General features: G+C 43.3%; 2 protein-coding genes across 3 annotated transcripts in view; both read left to right on the top strand.

The window, feature by feature from the left end:
* tmem63a (transmembrane protein 63A) overlaps window positions 1-22,307 on the top strand; it is a 120,652-nt gene that overhangs the window by 80,534 nt on the left and 17,811 nt on the right. For both annotated transcript variants that reach the window (XM_079530626.1, XM_079530625.1), the window contains exon 19: window positions 3,881-3,986. In XM_079530626.1, the coding sequence (XP_079386752.1) occupies window positions 3,881-3,986 (106 nt within the window). The remainder of the gene's footprint in view (window positions 1-3,880; window positions 3,987-22,307) is intronic.
* LOC306917726 (uncharacterized protein) lies at window positions 10,043-21,463 on the top strand (the record flags this gene model as incomplete). The annotated part of the gene is made up of 3 exons (XM_079530628.1): window positions 10,043-11,593; window positions 18,837-19,140; window positions 19,532-21,463. The coding sequence occupies exons 1-3, from the start codon at window positions 10,128-10,130 to the stop codon at window positions 21,461-21,463; spliced, it is 3,702 nt and encodes a 1,233-aa protein (XP_079386754.1). The 5' UTR covers window positions 10,043-10,127.

Here is a 22,307-nt window from a genome sequence, read left to right as displayed (position 1 = left end):
ATGCCATTAAATGGGCGTCTGTAGACTAATGCATGTCAAACTGGGGGTCCTTGAAATTAAACAGGTTGAGAATCACTGCTAGAGCCGTAACAATCTTCTCTTATGGGGGGTCCCTGGCATGTCTTTTCAAATGGGGGTCCGCGGGCTAATTGGTGTCAATTTGGGGGTCCTTGATATGAAAATGTTTGGGAGCCACTGCTCTAGAAGGTGTCACCGCAGACGTACACACATATGTGTACGTACATATGTTTTTATTTTAAGCTATTTATCATTCATTCAGCTTTCATATTTCCAATGGCTTAGTCAGTTAATTTACAAATTAAACCCTGGTTATAACTGTGGAAGTGCACAGAGAGGTTTAGATGGAATGAAAAATGTCTCCTTCTACAATAAATAATGACATACAATTAGTGATGGGAGATTAATCGGCAAACACATCGGTTCGATTTTAGTTGTTTTTAGATTAATCGGCATCGGTTCGATTAATCAATCGGAAGGATTAATTAATCGGTCTGTCCTTACAGTTAAACAAGCCCAAAGTAACAGCTTGCAATAATACATACAAAGGTATTTAAAGGAGCATTCAGTGATTTGGGTGATTTGGAAAAATACCCGGTCCACCCGGTAACAAGATGTGCACATGCACACGCTCTACAGTGGGGGGGAAGTACAACAGACCAACAGCATGTGCACCAATGCCAGCCACACTCGATCATGATTGGAGGAAGGCCCCTCTCATCCTGACTGGATGAAGGCTTTGCCACCCAAAGCCCAAACCGAAACTAGGGTTTTTTGACCCCAGGGGCTCACTGGGGATAGGGAGGAACTCCTTATATGGTCAGCACACTTTATAGTAGGGAGGATTATCCAAAAAATAAGAAAAAATAAGTGATATTTGAATTAAGTGAAATCACTGAATATACCTTTAAGTTAAATCTGACTTGCCTATACGCCTGCAGTGCAGACACCCTGTTACATGTTTTTTTCAGAATGGACAAAATTATTATTTTTCAGAATGAGATCATATGGACATCGGTAATATCGGTTATCGGCAATTAATTATATTGGATATCGATATCGGCCAAAATGTCTCATCGGCCGAGAATGTGACATCCCTACATACAATCTAAAGTTATTTATCCAGCACATTTCGTATATTTGTAAAATATTGATTGGTTGGCTTTTTTTTCTTCCTTTCTTTTGACAAAAATGCATATATATATATATATGTGACTAAATGTGACTGAGAGACTGCCATTGGATTTTTTGAATTTTCGTTTTTCCATGTCCTATGAAAGCAGGGAATCATAGCTTCAAATGGACATATTGATTGTTCAGTTTGACCCACCAGTTTTGGAGATATGGCTTATAGAGTAATGTCTTGCAGAAAACAACAAGTTGAGAAAACAGGCTTGAAAGGTTCACTTTTGTGGTCTCTAACATTACACCTAGCTACATGTTTGGGCATTTATTTCATATTTACATGCCGATTTCAGCTCTGACACTTATTTCAGACATGCTCTAGTATGTGAAGAGTCTGCCTGTGCTATTAACTCATTTAAAAAAAAAGGGGGGAAAAGCTGTAATGTGGCGATGGCAGTCTCTCAGTCAAATCTGGTCACATATATATATAACATACATGATATGAATGTTCATAAGGATTAAACACAAACATTGAGTTCATTTCCATTGTGCTCCTTTGAATCTGAAGGTACTACTACAACGTCTGTGTAGCTCCCTCTGGTGGAATAACTGTGTACATCACTGGTTATTTAGTATAGCGGTAGTCTGTACATCATTATAGGGAATGTGTTCAGCACTTTGTATGCATTACATTCAGCATCATGTTTATGTTCTCTCTCCAGAACCACTACATTACATTCAGCATCATGTTTATGTTCTCTCTCCAGAACCACTACATTACATTCAGCATCATGTTTATGTTCTCTCTCCAGAACCACTACATTACATTCAGCATCATGTTTATGTTCTCTCTCCAGAACCACTACATTACATTCAGCATCATGTTTATGTTCTCTCTCCAGAACCACTACATTACATTCAGCATCATGTTTATGTTCTCTCTCCAGAACCACTACATTACATTCAGCATCATGTTTATGTTCTCTCTCCAGAACCACTACATTACATTCAGCATCATGTTTATGTTCTCTCTCCAGAACCACTACATTACATTCAGCATCATGTTGTTTATGTTCTCTCTCCAGAACCACTACATTACATTCAGCATCATGTTTATGTTCTCTCTCCAGAACCACTACATTACATTCAGCATCATGTTTATGTTCTCTCTCCAGAACCACTACATTACATTCAGCATCATGTTGTTTATGTTCTCTCTCCAGAACCACTACATTACATTCAGCATCATGTTTATGTTCTCTCTCCAGAACCACTACATTACATTCAGCATCATGTTTATGTTCTCTCTCCAGAACCACTACATTACATTCAGCATCATGTTGTTTATGTTCTCTCTCCAGAACCACTACATTACATTCAGCATCATGTTGTTTATGTTCTCTCTCCAGAACCACTACATTACATTCAGCATCATGTTTATGTTCTCTCTCCAGAACCACTACATTACATTCAGCATCATGTTTATGTTCTCTCTCCAGAACCACTACATTACATTCAGCATCATGTTTATGTTCTCTCTCCAGAACCACTACATTACATTCAGCATCATGTTTATGTTCTCTCTCCAGAACCACTACATTACATTCAGCATCATGTTGTTTATGTTCTCTCTCCAGAACCACTACATTACATTCAGCATCATGTTGTTTATGTTCTCTCTCCAGAACCACTACATTACATTCAGCATCATGTTGTTTATGTTCTCTCTCCAGAACCACTACATTACATTCAGCATCATGTTTATGTTCTCTCTCCAGAACCACTACATTACATTCAGCATCATGTTGTTTATGTTCTCTCTCCAGAACCACTACATTACATTCAGCATCATGTTTATGTTCTCTCTCCAGAACCACTACATTACATTCAGCATCATGTTGTTTATGTTCTCTCTCCAGAACCACTACATTACATTCAGCATCATGTTTATGTTCTCTCTCCAGAACCACTACATTACATTCAGCATCATGTTGTTTATGTTCTCTCTCCAGAACCACTACATTACATTCAGCATCATGTTTATGTTCTCTCTCCAGAACCACTACATTACATTCAGCATCATGTTTATGTTCTCTCTCCAGAACCACTACATTACATTCAGCATCATGTTTATGTTCTCTCTCCAGAACCACTACATTACATTCAGCATCATGTTTATGTTCTCTCTCCAGAACCACTACATTACATTCAGCATCATGTTTATGTTCTCTCTCCAGAACCACTACATTACATTCAGCATCATGTTTATGTTCTCTGTCCAGAACCACTACATTACATTCAGCATCATGTTTATGTTCTCTCTCCAGAACCACTACATTACATTCAGCATCATGTTTATGTTCTCTCTCCAGAACCACTACATTACATTCAGCATCATGTTTATGTTCTCTCTCCAGAACCACTACATTCAGCATCATGTTTATGTTCTCTCTCCAGAACCACTACATTACATTCAGCATCATGTTTATGTTCTCTCTCCAGAACCACTACATTCAGCATCATGTTTATGTTCTCTCTCCAGAACCACTACATTACATTCAGCATCATGTTTATGTTCTCTCTCCAGAACCACTACATTCAGCATCATGTTTATGTTCTCTCTCCAGAACCACTACATTCAGCATCATGTTTATGTTCTCTCTCCAGAACCACTACATTCAGCATCATGTTGTTTCTCATGTTGTTTCTCATGTTTCTCATGTTGTTCTCTCTCCAGAACCAGGCCTATGAGTTTGAATATGGAGCGATGTACGGATGGACTCTGTGTGTGTTCACCGTCATCATGGCTTACAGCATTACCTGTCCTGTCATCGTGCCGTTTGGTGAGTGGCTGCAGCACACGCATGTATGCACGCACGCACGCACAGCACAGCACAACACAGCACAGCACAGCACAACACAGCACAGCACAGCACAGCACAGCACAGCACAGCACAACACAACACAACACAACACAACACAACACAACACAGCACAGCACAGCACAGCACAGCACAGCACAACACAACACAACACAACACAACACAACACAACACAACACAGCACAGCACAGCACAGCACAGCACAGCACAGCACAGCACAGCACAGCACAGCACAGCACAGCACAGCACAGCACAACACAACACAACACAACACGTTCTATGGAAGCATGCCATGCACTGCAAGTGGGAGATCTACAAGCTCACAACACTGGAACGTGTGTTGTGAGGCTATTCTTACTTGTTTTAACCCTCTTGTGGCCAAGCCTAATTAACAGTGGATTGATTCTTCAGCCAGCATTTTTCAAATGTTTAATTTGTCTTTTTAATGCCAATAGAAAAATCCGCGATATACACACTATATCTCATTCTGACGGGGCAAGACCATAGTATTGGGACAATCAGTCCTGATGGTGGCGGTAACGTCACCATTTTGCCGATTCTGACCAAAAGGAGCGAGTGAACGATGACCACATCCGGTTAGGATCAAAATATCCGGCAGTAGCTTTGCTAGTGTGCCACAATGGAAGATGTCCGGAATGCTAAGCTATCATCGTCTTTTTCATAACTAAGTCAAATTAAGCTCTAATCAAGCCCAAAACATCGCATTTTACGCAGCGATGCATGCGCGATCACGCGCGTGCGCGATCGACCGTGCACGCGCGGATTTTCGGCCGGTTTTAGGAAGATTACATCGGCCGTTAGCAAAATTAGCTAAAAAATGCTAAATTTTGCGACAATAAGCTCCCGATTATTGGGAATCAATCGATTACGTCAATTACGTCAGTGGCCATAAGGGATTTATTGATTTCATTACGTCACTGGCCATAAACCAGTTAAGTAGAGTATTTGAAGTGGTCAAACTCTACCCCTGAGCGGTGGCTCAGGGTAGAGTTTGACCACTTCAAATACTCTATAGAGTTTAGCAATAGAAAAGCAATAGAAAAGATAGAATACAATAGAATACATGTATAGAAACATCTTCCATAAACATGAACGCGTTCTCAGAAATGAAAGCACCGTCAAACAGGTCTAAGGTAGCATATACCTGTATTGACATGAAAGCACCGTCAAACAGGTCTAAGGTAGCATATACCTGTATTGACATGAAAGCACCGTCAAACAGGTCTAAGGTAGCATATACCTGTATTGACATGAAAGCACCGTCAAACAGGTCTAAGGTAGCATATACCTGTATTGACATGAAAGTACCGTCAAACAGGTGACACACACACACACACAATCATTCTATCTACAGTTGTGGCCCCTGGACTAATCTAGTTGAATACCCCTGGGTTAAAGTCTCACTCCAGACTGCATCTTAGCCCATAGCACTTGCTGTAGTACTTAAGGCTCAACTTATGTAACTTAGATAGGAGTTTATGTAGACTTTTTAGCATTTTATGTAAAACTAGCACTATTTATGCATAGTTTAATTATATAGATATTCTACTGTTACTTTCTTAGCTTACGTATGATTCATGATAACTACTTGTATATGTGATGTATTGCCATACTTTTTTGTTCTTGCTTAATGTAAATCGCTCTGGATTAAGAGCGTCTGTGTGTGGGGAACGACCGCAACATGATAATGAAAATACATTACACTTTCATTCATTTAAGTTTTATTTTTTGCTTGCAATGAGTCAAGCACATGGCTTTGAAGGGTAGCAGATCTACAAGCTCTCAACATGTCATGCTGCAATGCGTTGTGGGCTTGTATTTTGATAAAAACAAAATCAAAAAAGCTTTTTATTTTATCAGCCCTAGTATAGTAAGTATTAACTAAGTACTTAGTTAATATGGTAGCACTGTATGCGTCTATGCCTTATCCAGTCCCTCTGTTATACCAGGTAAAAATAAAAGTACTTCCGCTGAATAGTATTCCAATGACACAGACTATTAACGTTGCAAGTTAATACTCTTGGGTCTTTAACTAATATAGCCATATCTCCTCTCTTCTCTTGGGTCTTTAACTAATATAGCCATATCTCCTCTCTTCTCTTGGGTCTTTAACTAATATAGCCATATCTCCTCTCTTCTCTTGGGTCTTTAACTAATATAGCCATATCTCCTCTCTTCTCTTGGGTCTTTAACTAATATAGCCATATCTCCTCTCTTCTCTTGGGTCTTTAACTAATATAGCCATATCTCCTCTCTTCTCTTGGGTCTTTAACTAATATAGCCATATCTCCTCTCTTCTCTTGGGTCTTTAACTAATATAGCCATGTCTCCTCTCTTCTAATGAGTACTTCATTTATGTCCACCCCTCTCTTAAAAGGCAGTGGTTTGTCGCTGCGATGAGTTTATTATGATGTGTGAAGTCACATGATGTGTGAAGTCACATGATGTGTGAAGTCACATGATGTGTGAAGTCACATGATGGAACAGTTTATTATGATGTGTGAAGTCACATGATGGAACAGTTTATTATGATGTGTGAAGTCACATGATGTGTGAAGTCACATGATGGAACAGTTTATTATGATGTGTGAAGTCACATGATGTGTGAAGTCACATGATGTGTGAAGTCACATGATGGAACAGTTTATTATGATGTGTGAAGTCACATGATGTGTGAAGTCACATGATGGAACAGTTTATTATGATGTGTGAAGTCACATGATGTGTGAAGTCACATGATGTGTGAAGTCACATGATGTGTGAAGTCACATGATGTGTGAAGTCACAGATGTGTGAAGTCACATGATGGAACAGTTTATTATGATGTGTGAAGTCACATGATGTGTGAAGTCACATGATGTGTGAAGTCACATGATGTGTGAAGTCACATGATGTGTGAAGTCACATGATGTGTGAAGTCACATGATGGAACAGTTTATTATGATGTGTGAAGTCACATGATGTGTGAAGTCACATGATGTGTGAAGTCACATGATGGAACAGTTTATTATGATGTGTGAAGTCACATGATGGAACAGTTTATTATGATGTGTGAAGTCACATGATGTGTGAAGTCACATGATGTGTGAAGTCACATGATGGAACAGTTTATTATGATGTGTGAAGTCACATGATGTGTGAAGTCACATGATGTGTGAAGTCACATGATGGAACAGTTTATTATGATGTGTGAAGTCACATGATGGAACAGTTTATTATGATGTGTGAAGTCACATGATGTGTGAAGTCACATGATGGAACAGTTTATTATGATGTGTGAAGTCACATGATGTGTGAAGTCACATGATGTGTGAAGTCACATGATGTGTGAAGTCACATGATGGAACAGTTTATTATGATGTGTGAAGTCACATGATGTGTGAAGTCACATGATGGAACAGTTTATTATGATGTGTGAAGTCACATGATGGAACAGTTTATTATGATGTGTGAAGTCACATGATGTGTGAAGTCACATGATGTGTGAAGTCACATGATGGAACAGTTTATTATGATGTGTGAAGTCACATGATGGAACAGTTTATTATGATGTGTGAAGTCACATGATGGAACAGTTTATTATGATGTGTGAAGTCACATGATGGAACAGTTTATTATGATGTGTGAAGTCACATGATGGAACAGTTTATTATGATGTGTGAAGTCACATGATGGAACAGTTTATTATGATGTGTGAAGTCACATGATGGAACTTTATTTCATTCTTAGCTATAGTGGGACCGAGGTCAGAGTCTCCCTGAGCGAGACCCTTCTAGTACGAGACGTGCCTATATTTAACTTTAAAATGTCTTCCACTGCCATGGTTTCCCGTACGGAAAGCTTTGTACAGGATTTTGTCCACCGACACTAAATCACTGCCATGAACTCCAATCCTTAAAAGCTACTGTTGCCTCCCGAACTCTCTTTAAGATGTGTCATGTGTCTTCCGGTGATGTCTTGATATCATCTGAAGAACTTTATTGAAAATTATTCAGGGTTTACAATTTATGCATTCACATGGAAATTACATACAGTACAACAATATAATGAGGCATTTCAATACCAAAGTGCTTTTATTCCCCCCCTTCTCACAATGTCACAATTTGTTTTATTTATTTAACCTTTATTTAACCAGTAAAAACCACATTGAGACTGAAGTCTCTTTTACAAGTGTGAACTGGCCAAGACAAGAGGCAAAATAAGTGACACAGCTCTGCCAGTAACAAAACAATACACAACAACAACAAAAAACAGGACAGACATACAATGCTCATAAATACAGTACCCACTACTAAGAAGCTCAAAGGGAGAACAGGATCGTTTAGTAACGCGACCAATAAGGACTAATAAATAAAAACTAAGCATTGCTTAGTAGACTAAAAAGCAAGCAGACATTTGCTATACATCAAAGCAGGAGCAGTGCATGGGAAGTGTGCCCATGGCAATCCTTTTGAAGCTCACTAGGGGAATCACAGCAGCCAGTTTGAGTCTGGTCTGTAGGTCATTCCAAGACCAGGGTCCGAAATAAGCAACGCTTTTTTTTTCCAGCCTCAGATTTAGTTGGGGGCACGACATAGCGGAACCAAGCATTTGATCTGAGGTTGAGAGAGTTTTGGACAAGTTCAAATTTAGAACCAATGTAACGTGGGAGATTACCAAGAATGGCTTTATAAATGAGAATATACCAATGTAGCAACGTGCCATGGTTTTAGTTTGTTTTGTCTCGAGTCCAGAGATCTCTGTCTTTTCAGTTCAGTTATTATTTGTTTAACCCATTTTGGGCTGAGGTCGATAAAAAAATCCTAAAAAATTCTGAAAAATCTAAATGTTTCTATGTCAGTGGTGCTCAACCTTTTTCATGTCAAGGACCCCCAGAATTATCTCTACTGGGCCACGGACCCCCATCTCAAAATATGTAGTTCCAGGGACCCCCCCCCAGAAATAAAAATGTATATATTCAATGATTTGCGCCACATTTGAATGATTTTTCAAAAATAGCAGACCTACAAGCTCGTAGTGCGCCACTCGATGAGCTTGTAGATCTGCTATTTTTCAAAAACATGTTTAAAACACCAAAAGGGGTTCCCGCCCAAAATGGGTTAAAGAGCACCTCTCCAGAGATGGCCTCCTGGTGAATCACCATGATGGCCTCCTGGTGAATCACCATGATGGCCTCCTGGTGAATCACCATGATGACCTCCTGGTGAATCACCATGATGGCCTCCTGGTGAATCACCATGATGGCACATCTGGTTTTCCACAGCTTGTTCACCATAGAGATGGCCTCCTGGTGAATCACCATGATGGCACATCTGGTTTTAGATGGCGTCCTGGTGAATCACCATGATGGCCTCCTGGTGAATCACCATGATGGCCTCCTGGTGAATCACCATGATGGCCTCCTGGTGAATCACCATGATGGCACATCTGGTTTTCCACAGCTTGTTCACCATAGCAGCATTGTAATTTACATTCATTTTAAAAAACAATTTGTGACATTTCCCCCCGCACAAAAGAAAAGAAGAGCTCTCTTCCTGATCCTGACACTGCGTCTAGAAATGTCCTCGAAGACACTGAACCTGACGCGGAATATAGAAATGTCCTTGAACAAGACACTGCAGCCCTCTCTGCCCCCTCCCCTCTCTGCCCCCTCCGAGCGGGCATAAAAGCAGGTGTCTCGCATGGCTGCCTCCGGCACTCGGCGGGTGAAAGGGTGAAAATAACTATTTTATGGTGTCGGGGGAGGCTGTTAATCTCACTCCCCCTCGCTGCCAACAAGCTCTCACACGCAGAGAGACGGAGAATGCGATTCGCCTTCAGATCAAACACAACGTCCAGTGAGAGAGGACAGACTGTCTTTCCATCCACGGCTACAGGAGGGGGAACAGAGACCCTCCCAGACCGCTGGAACAACCTGCTGCTGACTCTGTCTGCTGAATGGACTTTAGCAACAAGTCAACAACAACTCCTTTTAACACCATTCACAGTGAAAGTAAACGTTGGGGAACATAATACGGAAGGAAGAGTTACCAACTGACTGATTTACTGCATTGAGTGTTTGTAGCTTCACTCGGAGACTAAATGTCTTCCACGTCGTCTCTTCCAGGAGAGGATTTGTCATGTCCCGTGTGTTGTGACATCTTCAAAGATCCCGTTGTCCTGTCGTGTAGCCACATCTTCTGCAATGCTTGTCTGCAGGAATGGTGGAGACAGAAGAAAATTGCGCAATGTCCAGTCTGCAAGGAAATGCACTCGACAGAGCATTTACCCCATAACCTGGAAATACATTCGACAGATCATCTGCCCCGTAACCTGGCTCTGAAGAACCTGTGTGAGGCCTTCGTACAGGAGAGACAGAGAGCTTCAAAACAGGAGAGACAGACAAAACATCAAAGAACTTCATCAGAGTCTGAGGATCTCTGCAGTCTGCACACCGAGAGACTCAAACTGTTCTGTCTGGAATGTCAACAGCCAGTGTGTGTCGCGTGTCGAGATTCTGAAAACCACACCGACCACGGATTCAGTCCCATCGATGAGGCCGCTCGGGATCACAAGAAGGGAGTCCAGAAATCACTGAAGGCTTTACAGAAGAAACTGAAGATGTTTAATAAGGTTAAAACAAACTGTGACCAAACAGCAGAACACATCAAGGTCCAGGCCCGACACACAGAGAGGAAGATAAAGGAACAGTTTGAGAAGCTTCATCGGTTTCTACGAGAGGAAGAGGAGGCCAGCGTCGCTGCACTGAGGGAGGAAGAGCAGCAGAAGAGTCAGAAGATGAAGGAGAAGATCGAGGGTCTGAACAGAGACATATTAACCCTTTCAAACAACATCAGAGACACAGAGGAGGAGCTGAGAGCCGAACACGTCTCATTCCTGCGGAACTACAAGACCACCATGGACAGAGTCCAGCTCACACCTCAGGACCCACAGCCGGTCTCGGGAGCGCTGATAGACGTGGCCAAACACCTGGGCAACCTGGCCTTCAGAGTCTGGGACAAGATGAGGGACATCGTCTCCTACACTCCCGTCCTCCTGGACCCCAACACGGCCAACGTAGCGTACACGCTGTCCGACGACCTGACCAGCGTGAGCCACGGGAAGACGCAGCCGCTCCCGGACAACCCCGAGAGGTTCGACCAGTACGGCCTCATCCTGGGCTCCGAGGGCTTCACCTCGGGGACTCACCGCTGGGACGTCCAGGTCGGAGACAACACGCAGTGGCGACTGGGCGTGCTGCAGGAGCCCTACCAGCGCAAGGGAGACGGGGGCGGACGCCACTGGAGGATCGGCTTGCAGGGGGGGAAATACTCGGCGGGCTCGAGACCCGGGTCAGTCACTGAGCTCTCGCTGAGGAGCGACCTTCAGACCATCAGGGTCCAGCTGGACTGGAGCGAAGGGACGGTGTCCTTCTCCGATCCCGACGCCGGCACACACATACACACCTTCACGCACACCTTCACCGACACGCTCTATCCGTTCATTAACACCGGTCAGACCCTGCCTCTGAAGATGGGAACGGGAAAGATCAGGGTGACTCTGGATTGATTGATTGATTGATTGATTTGAACATGTTATTCACAGTATGTAGAATGGGTACATTGGGTACATTTCACAGTATGTATAATGGGTACATTGGGTACATTTCACAGTATGTATAATGGGTACATTTCACAATATGCAGAATGGGTACATTGGGTACATTTCACAGTATGTATAATGGGTACATTGGGTACATTTCACAGTATGTAGAATGGGTACATTGGGTACATTTCACAGTATGTATAATGGGTACATTGGGTACATTTCACAGTATGCAGAATGGGTACATTGGGTACATTTCACAGTATGTATAATGGGTACATTGGGTACATTTCACAGTATGTAGAATGGGTACATTTCACAGTATGTAGAATGGGTACATTGGGTACATTTCACAGTATGTAGAATGGGTACATTGGGTACATTTCACAGTATGTATAATGGGTACATTGGGTACATTTCACAGTATGTATAATGGGTACATTGGGTACATTTCACAGTATGTATAATGGGTACATTGGGTACATTTCACAGTATGTAGAATGGGTACATTGGGTACATTTCACAGTATGTATAATGGGTACATTGGGTACATTTCACAGTATGTAGAATGGGTACATTTCATAGTATGTAGAATGGGTACATTGGGTACATTTCACAGTATGTATAATGGGTACATTGGGTACATTTCACAGTATGCAGAATGGGTACATTTCACAGTATGCAGAATGGGTACATTTCACAGTATGCAGAATGGGTACATTGGGTACATTTCACAGTATGTAGAATGGGTACATTGGGTACATTTCACAGTATGTAGAATGGGTACATTTCACAGTATGCAGAATGGGTACATTGGGTACATTTCACAGTATGCAGAATGGGTACATTTCACAGTATGCAGAATGGGTACATTTCACAGTATGCAGAATGGGTACATTGGGTACATTTCACAGTATGTAGAATGGGTACATTGGGTACATTTCACAGTATGTAGAATGGGTACATTGGGTACATTTCACAGTATGTAGAATGGGTACATTTCACAGTATGCAGAATGGGTACATTGGGTACATTTCACAGTATGTAGAATGGGTACATTTCACAGTATGTATAATGGGTACATTGGGTACATTTCACAGTATGTACATTGGGTACATTGCACAGCATGTATAATGGGTACATTGGGTACATTTCACAGTATGTAGAATGGGTACATTTCACAGTATGTATAATGGGTACATTGGGTACATTTCACAGTATGTACATTGGGTACATTGCACAGCATGTATAATGGGTACATTGGGTACATTTCACAGTATGTAGAATGGGTACATTTCACAGTATGCAGAATGGGTACATTTCACAGTATGTAGAATGGGTACATTTCACAGTATGTAGAATGGGTACATTGGGTACATTTCACAGTATGCAGAATGGGTACATTTCACAGTATGCAGAATGGGTACATTGGGTACATTTCACAGTATGTAGAATGGGTACATTTCACAGTATGTAGAATGGGTACATTTCACAGTATGTAGAATGGGTACATTGGGTACATTTCACAGTATGTATAATGGGTACATTTCACAGTATGTAGAATGGGTACATTGGGTACATTTCACAGTATGTATAATGGGTACATTTCACAGTATGTAGAATGGGTACATTGGGTACATTTCACAGTATGTATAATGGGTACATTTCACAGTATGTAGAATGGGTACATTGGGTACATTTCAAACGAAAGCACAAGTCGATACAAAAACTGCTATGCGTATAAAACCATTAAAAGCACTAAGACGTGTTTACATCTGGGTCCGCCATGTTCAATTCATCAGAACATTTAGAGACGTAAAGTTAGACTGACATCACGACGATGTATTTTAAAGACGTTTCTAGTAGTATAGTATGTCTACAGGGCTGGGCAACTTTGACGATGGAGAGGGTCACTATATTTCCACACTCACTCCCTAGGGCCATATATTACTGTCGTAGCAAAAATAGCCGATCTACAAGCTCAAAACGTTTTGAGCTTGTAGATCGGCTATTTTTGCTATATTCGAATTGAAATCTTAAATTTTTTGCTATTTTTGAATTGGAATCCTGAAAATTAACATTTTTATGTCATTTCAAATGCCTTTAATTATACTTGTGTTGAGCAATGAGCTACTAATTTAGACTGAAGTAATTAAAGCGGGTCATGTTTGCATGTCGTGGAGTTGTAACAACCGAAACCAATATTATATCAGTATTCTGACATTAACCTGAGGGCCACATTAAGTGAAGGTGGGGGCCGCATGTGGCCCCCGGGCCGCCAGTTGCCCACCCCTGGTCTACATTGTTGCTGTCGGGCAGAAACCTCCTTATATTTTAACTGTTTGCGTTTGTTCATAAATTAAAGCCCTACTTGACCGTGCTGTAGCATTACACCAAAGCATCAAAAGTAGCAGATCTACAAGCTGAAAGTGTGGCGCTTTGCGATGCCTTTTGAGCTTGTAGATCTGCTACTACTATGAAAAGCTTTGGAACATGTGAGGATTTCACCCGACAGAGATGACATGATAGTGTTTTAAGTCAGGGGTTCTCAACGTTTATGGCTGGGGGACCCCCCTGGGGACCCCCTGAGGAACCCCCTGGGGGACCCCCTGGGGACCCCCTGAGGAACCCCCTGGGGGACCCCCTGAGGAACCCCCTGGGGGACCCCGGAAATGCTTTGGCCATGTGTCGCGACCCCCGCCCCGCCCTCCCTCCCCACCACCAATACAAACTGACTGCAAAAATAACCTTAATAATAGAGAAAATGTATCATAAATTAATACTGAAACCAGATATAATCATTATGGAAAGTTTATGCATGCACTTGTGTACTATGTAAACTCTACATTTCCATTTTCCAGGCATTCATTTGCTATTATTATTATTTTTTTAATTTGGTGACCCCCCCCCCAAAATAATTTGGCGACCCGCCCCGAGGGGTCGCGACCCACAGGTTGAGAACCCCTGTCCTAAGTAACACTCTAATCTGTGACGTCAACAAAATATTCAAAATAACGGAATGACTACATTACATTGTCATGAATAATATCTACTGTTTTAGTTAATATTCAAATAATGATGAATGCTTATATTACCAACTGTCATCAATAATAATAGTAGTAATGCTAAAAATATAATTAGTCAGTAATGGTTATTATTGTTTATTTATTTTTTAGTTGTGTTGCCATAAATATTTGACTAACACGGTTTAATAAACGGTGAACTCAGACACACATGACGTAAATTCTCCATTCATTGTCAATAGGAATTTAATGTTTGTGTAAAATGAAAAGGTGAAGGTGTGTGTGTCATAACAGTACGAGAGGAGTGTGAAGGTGTGTGTGTCATAACAGTACGAGAGGAGGGTGAAAGTGTCTGTGTCATAACAGTACGAGAGGAGGATGAAGGTGTGTGTGTCATAACAGTACGAGAGGAGTGTGAAGGTGTGTGTGTCATAACAGTACGAGAGGAGGATGAAGGTGTGTGTGTCATAACAGTACGAGAGGAGTGTGAAGGTGTGTGTGTCATAACAGTACGAGAGGAGGATGAAGGTGTGTGTGTCATAACAGTACGAGAGGAGTGTGAAGGTGTGTGTGTCATAACAGTACGAGAGGAGTGTGAAGGTGTGTGTGTCATAACCGTACGAGAGGAGGGTGAAGGTGTGTGTCATAACAGTACGAGAGGAGTGTGAAGGTGTGTGTGTCATAACAGTACGAGAGGAGGGTGAAGGTGTGTGTGTCATAACAGTACGAGAGGAGTGTGAAGGTGTCTGTGTCATAACAGTACGAGAGGAGTGTGAAGGTGTGTGTGTCATAACAGTACGAGAGGAGGGTGAAGGTGTGTGTGTCATAACAGTACGAGAGGAGGGTGAAGGTGTGTCTGTCATAACAGTACGAGAGGAGGGTGAAGGTGTGTGTGTCATAACAGTACGAGAGGAGGGTGAAGGTGTGTGTGTCATAACAGTACGAGAGGAGGGTGAAGGTGTGTGTGTCATAACAGTACGAGAGGAGGGTGAAGGTGTGTGTGTCATAACAGTACGAGAGGAGGGTGAAGGTGTGTGTGTCATAACAGTACGAGAGGAGGGTGAAGGTGTGTGTGTCATAACAGTACGAGAGGAGGGTGAAGGTGTGTCTGTCATAACAGTACGAGAGGAGGGTGAAGGTGTGTGTGTCATAACAGTACGAGAGGAGGGTGAAGGTGTGTGTGTCATAACAGTACGAGAGGAGGGTGAAGGTGTGTCTGTCATAACAGTACGAGAGGAGGGTGAAGGTGTGTGTGTCATAACAGTACGAGAGGAGGGTGAAGGTGTGTGTGTCATAACAGTACGAGAGGAGTGTGAAGGTGTGTGTGTCATAACAGTACGAGAGGAGGGTGAAGGTGTGTGTGTCATAACAGTACGAGAGGAGGGTGAAGGTGTGTCTGTCATAACAGTACGAGAGGAGGGTGAAGGTGTGTGTGTCATAACAGTACGAGAGGAGGGTGAAGGTGTGTGTGTCATAACAGTACGAGAGGAGGGTGAAGGTGTGTGTGTCATAACAGTACGAGAGGAGTGTGAAGGTGTGTGTGTCATAACAGTACGAGAGGAGTGTGAAGGTGTGTGTGTCATAACAGTACGAGAGGAGGATGAAGGTGTGTGTGTCATAACAGTACGAGAGGAGGATGAAGGTGTGTGTGTCATAACAGTACGAGAGGAGTGTGAAGGTGTGTGTGTCATAACAGTACGAGAGGAGGGTGAAGGTGTGTGTGTCATAACAGTACGAGAGGAGTGTGAAGGTGTGTGTGTCATAACAGTACGAGAGGAGGGTGAAGGTGTGTGTGTCATAACAGTACGAGAGGAGGGTGAAGGTGTGTGTCATAACAGTACGAGAGGAGGGTGAAGGTGTGTGTGTCATAACAGTACGAGAGGAGGGTGAAGGTGTGTGTGTCATAACAGTACGAGAGGAGGATGAAGGTGTGTGTGTCATAACAGTACGAGAGGAGGGTGAAGGTGTCTGTGTCATAACAGTACGAGAGGAGGGTGAAGGTGTGTGTGTCATAACAGTACGAGAGGAGGGTGAAGGTGTGTGTCATAACAGTACGAGAGGAGGGTGAAGGTGTGTGTGTGTCATAACAGTACGAGAGGAGGGTGAAGGTGTGTGTGTGATATGATATAAAATGTTAAATGGTGTATTTATATAGCGCCTTTATCCAAGGCGCTTTACATAGATTGTGCATCAATTCACCCATTCACACACATTCACACACACATTCACACACACATTCACACACCGATGGCAGCAGAAACCATGCAAGACACCAACCAGCACATCGGGAGCAATTAGGGGTTCATTGTCTTGCTCAAGGACACATTAAAAAAGAAAAAAGAAAAAAGGGTTTTCTCCTCTGATGAAAAGCTGGATTTTGCGCGATGGCAGTCTCTCAGTCCAGGATCACTGGATCTATCTAGAAGAGACATTGAAGTTGTGTCATCTGAGTACTTTAGTATGTATTGATCTGGTGTGTCGGACGTGCGACATTCAGACAGACATACATACATCCTCAGTACGACAGCTGTCAGTATAAAGGGTGAAAAGTACAGCTGAGCTCACACAGCCCTGGGGAGCACCAACCAACATTAGTAGTTAACCCATTTTGAGCGGGAACCCCTTTTGGTGGTTACATACATTATGTTCATAGCGCGCCACCGAGTGGCGCACTATGAACCTGTAGGTCTGCTATTTTTGTCGGGCCTGAATGGGAGAGTGGACTGAGGAGAGTGTTGTGTTCACCTTCACCCTCTGTACTGTTAGTAAGAAACAAAGCATACCAGTGAATTAAGTATGGATTCAGTTCTTTGACACTAGTATATCAGACTGTATTGTATTGAACGCTGAAGAAAAGTCTAAGAACAGCACCCTTGCACAATTCTTATTTGACTTATCAAGGTGTTTCTTTATTAAGTGGACCAGTGTGACATCCTCTGTGCCGCAACCCTTTTTATAAGCAAACTGACAGGGGTCGAATTTATCTTTGCTTATACTAACGAGATGTTGTAACAGTATTCTTTCAAGTGATTTCATAAGCACTGAAGTGGGGGCTATGGGTCTATAATCCTTATGTTCTTTTGGACATTGGATTTTGGGTAATGGTTTTATGTGTGAGGTTTTCCAAGACAGGGGAATTGTGTGTGTGTCTACAGAGGTTTGGAATATTGATTGCCACACTGGAGCCAACTCGGATGCAAAGTTCTTAAGGAGAAAAGCGCTGCACTCAACCGGCCCATTAGCTTTCCTTGTATTAGTACACTGGACATCTGTCGTGATATGATTTGGTGGAGGCTGACATTCCTGTCATAGATGCCATGGTGTCCACCTTTTTGTGATTATTTGTCATAAACACATTCTCGGGCACGGTGGCACAGTTGGTAGTGCTGTCGCCTCACAGCTAGAAGGTCCTGGGTTTGATTCCCGCTCGTGACGCTGTGGGTGCTGGTGCCGTGTTTCCTCCTCCGCGTCATCAGTGCCCATACCCGAGGCGGGGTTGGCAAAAGGGCCTTTCTGTGTGGAGTTTGCATGTTCTCCCCGTGTTCCCTAGGGTAGGTACCCTCACAAAAAACATGCAGTAATCCTGGTCTCTAAACTGCCTCCCCCTGGCCAGCCGGGGCGCCTGATGGAGGGGAAAGGAACTGGTTGGAATAACGTGTTCCTTCCACGCGCTACGTCCAACCAGGGAAACTCCCCCCTGTCAGGTGTAAAGGAGCAACTTGGACACTCAGGCATGAAGGAAGCATGAGTTCAAGTCCGTTGCTCTCCCCATGTCCCCCATATATGGGGACTAGGTTGGCGGAGGGTGTGTAGAGCCCAGGATCACATTAGATAATTGACACAGGGGTGAAAAATGGGTTACAAAAATCGTGGGATAAAAAATATTGTAAAAAATAAACGCATTCTCTAGACGCTGGCCGTGTGCCAATTTTGCCTGCCTCGTTTTGCTTTTTAGCTTTTTTTCTGTTAGTTTCAGTGCACTTAGATCTTTATTTATGAAGGCTGTTTTCCTTTCATTTGCTACTGTACCACTTGTATGTCCTTGGTCACATGATTTATTTTTTGGGTAGATTTGTATCTCCTTTATTGGAGATGTGTGTGTTTTGTGTGTGTGTGGGGGGGGGGGGGGGGGGGGGGAGCACCAGCGTTTTCCTTTGCCCTGCTTCGCTGTGGTTCTCATCAGTTCGTTCCCACAGCAGCGCAGCGTTGCTGCCTCAGTGGGTGGAGCAGCAGCGCAGCGTTGCTGCCTCAGTGGGTGGAGCAGCAGCGCAGCGTTGCTGCCTCAGTGGGTGGAGCAGCAGCGCAGCGTTGCTGCCTCTGGGTGGAGCAGCAGCGCAGCGTTGCTGCCTCAGTGGGTGGAGCAGCAGCGCAGCGTTGCTGCCTCAGTGGGTGGAGCAGCAGCGCAGCGTTGCTGCCTCAGTGGGTGGAGCAGCAGCGCAGCGTTGCTGCCTCAGTGGGTGGAGCAGCAGCGCAGCGTTGCTGCCTCAGTGGGTGGAGCCTCTGCCCTCAGTGGGTGGAGAGATGATTGTGCAACCATTTTATTGTGCCGTCAAGGCTCTGCCCCTCTGACTCACTGACAGGAATTACAGGAAACCGAAACCATACTCGCCACACTGCAGCTCTCTCTCTCTCTCTCTCTCTCTCTCTCTTTCTCTCTCTCTCTCGTGCACACGCGCACATGCACGCACACACACACACACACACACACAATATGGTTCGCCTTCAGATCAAACGCAACTTCCAGTGAGAGAGGACGGACTCTATTATTTTCTCCGTTAATAACAACCACTGTTCACAGTGAGAGTAAACTATGGGCAACATTCTAGAGGGTTGACTGACTTCCTGTATTGCGTGTTTGTAGCTTCGCTCAGAGACTAAATGGCTTCCACGTCGTCTCTTCCAGAAGTGGATTATTCCTGTCCTGTTTGTTGTGACATCTTTAAAAATCCTGTTATACTGTCGTGTAGCCACAGCTTCTGTACTGACTGTCTGCAGCGATGGTGGAGAGAGAATATTATAAAGGAATGTCCAGTTTGTAAGGAAATACACCCGACGGAGAATCCACCCCGTAACCTGGCTCTGAGGAACCTGTGTGAGGCCTTCGTAAAGGAGAGACGGAGAGCTTCAAAACGTAAGAGAACTCCTTCATCAGGGTCTGAGGATCTCTGCGGTCTGCACGCTGAGACACTCAAACTGTTCTGTCTGCGATGTCAACAGCCGGTGTGTGTCGTGTGTCGAGATTCTAAAAAACACACCGACCACAGTTTCAGACCCATCGATGAGGCCGCTCTGGATCACAAGGAGGAAGTCCAGAAATCACTGAAGCCTTTACAGAAGAAACTGAAGGTGTTTAAAAAGGTTAAGAAGACAAATAACATAACAGCAAAACACATCAAGGCCCAGGCCCGACACACAGAGAGGAAGATTAAGGAACAGTTTGAGAAGCTTCATCAGTTTCTACGAGAGGAAGAGGAGGCCAGCATCGCTGCACTGAGGGAGGCAGAGCAGCAGAAGAGTCAGACGATGAAGGAGAAGATCGAGGGTCTGAACAGAGACATATTAACCCTTTCAAACAACATCAGAGACACAGAGGAGGAGCTGAGAGCCGAACACGTCTCCTTCCTGCGGAACTACAAGACCACCATGGACAGAGTCCAGCTCACACCTCAGGACCCACAGCCGGTCTCGGGAGCGCTGATAGACGAGGCCAAACACCTGGGCAACCTGGCCTTCAGAGTCTGGGACAAGATGAGGGACATCGTCTCCTACACTCCCGTCATCCTGGACCCCAACACGGCCCATCTATTACTCACCCTGTCGGATGATCTGACCAGCGCCAGACGGAAATATCGGGATGTTCCGGACAACCCAGAGAGGTTTGACTCCTTGCCCATGATCCTGGGTTCTGAGGGCTTTAACTCAGGGACTCACAGCTGGGATGTTGATGTTGGAGACAATACATACTGGGAAGTGGGTGTGTTAGCAGAGTCTTACCAGAGGCAGGGAGCCAAAAATGGTCCATACTGGAGACTAGGGTTATCTGAAGGCGAATACAAGGCAGACTCCTCCTCAGGGTCATTCACTTATCTCTCAGTGAAGCAGAAACCTCAGAGGATCAGAGTCCAGCTGGACTGGGATGAAGGAAAGCTGTCATTCTGTGATCCTGATACTGACACACACATACACACCTTCACACACACCTTCACCGAAACACTCTTTCCATACATTCTCAATTTGGACGATACTGTCCCTCTGAAGATGTTACCAGGGAAGATCAGTGTAACTGTGGATAGACATGATGATGATGATGAATATGCTTATGATGATGTTTATGATGATGAGGATATTCATGATGATGGACAGTCAGTCATTGAGTCAGACATTGAGTCAGTCATTGAGTCAGACATTGAGTCAGTCATTGAGTCAGACATTGAGTCAGACATTGAGTCAGTCATTGAGTCAGACATTGAGTCAGTCATTGAGTCAGTCATTGAGTCAGACATTGAGTCAGTCATTGAGTCAGTCATTGAGTCAGACATTGAGTCAGACATTGAGTCAGTTATTGAGTCAGACATTGAGTCAGACATTGAGTCAGTCATTGAGTCAGTCATTGAGTCAGACATTGAGTCAGACATTGAGTCAGTCATTGAGTCAGTCATTGAGTCAGTCATTGAGTCAGACATTGAGTCAGACATTGAGTCAGACATTGAGTCAGTCATTGAGTCAGACATTGAGTCAGACATTGAGTCAGACATTGAGTCAGTCATTGAGTCAGACATTGAGTCAGACATTGAGTCACTCAGACATTGAGTCAGACATTGAGTCAGACATTGAGTCAGTCATTGTGTCAGTCATTGAGTCAGTCATTGAGTCAGTCATTGAGTCAGTCAGACATTGAGTCAGTCATTGAGTCAGTCATTGAGTCAGTCATTGAGTCACTCAGACATTGAGTCAGTCATTGAGTCAGTCATTGAGTCACTCAGACATTGAGTCAGACATTGAGTCAGACATTGAGTCACTCAGACATTGAGTCTTCAACCCATTCTGGACGGGAACCCCTTTTGGTGTTTTAACACTTTGATTGCTACAAGATCTCGGCAGGCCTATTTGGATGTTGCTACCGTTTAACATTGCACAAAGGCCTTGTTCGGGGGCCCACAGCAAAATGTTCTCTTATAGTGAGAATCACACACATACATCAAAAGAAAGCTGAACTTGTCCACTTCAATTTAAAAAATACATTTTGATTTTACCATGTTCCATTCTGGAGATATTGACCTTGTTGCAACACCTGCATTTGCCTGGAAGTGGTTATCTTGAACAGCGAGCAGAGTTATGGATGGTTTAAAGTCAGACATTGACAGGCAGATATAAAATTGAACCCAATAAATATCCTATACATCCTATACACCGAATGAAAGCCCTGAATGTGTACTTTTACGAGGAAAACAGTATACATTGATCCCATCTACAGTTAGACAGTAATTGGTTATTGAATGCAGCTTGTGCCCACCAGATAACTTCAGAGAAGACATGGACGTGAACTCCTCAATATTCACAAAATAAGGCCTATAGCGACATATAAATACTATATACCGTATGAAACAGAAGACTCTCTGCTTTCATAAGAAAAAAATCACACCCGTGTGAACTG

Source organism: Electrona antarctica (genome assembly GCF_951216825.1).
Source record: "Electrona antarctica genome assembly, contig: scaffold_191, whole genome shotgun sequence".
NCBI classification, from domain to species: Eukaryota; Metazoa; Chordata; class Actinopteri; order Myctophiformes; family Myctophidae; genus Electrona; species Electrona antarctica.
The sequence above is the reverse complement of the archived record's forward strand: the minus strand, read 5'-3'. Positions and strand labels throughout refer to the sequence as shown.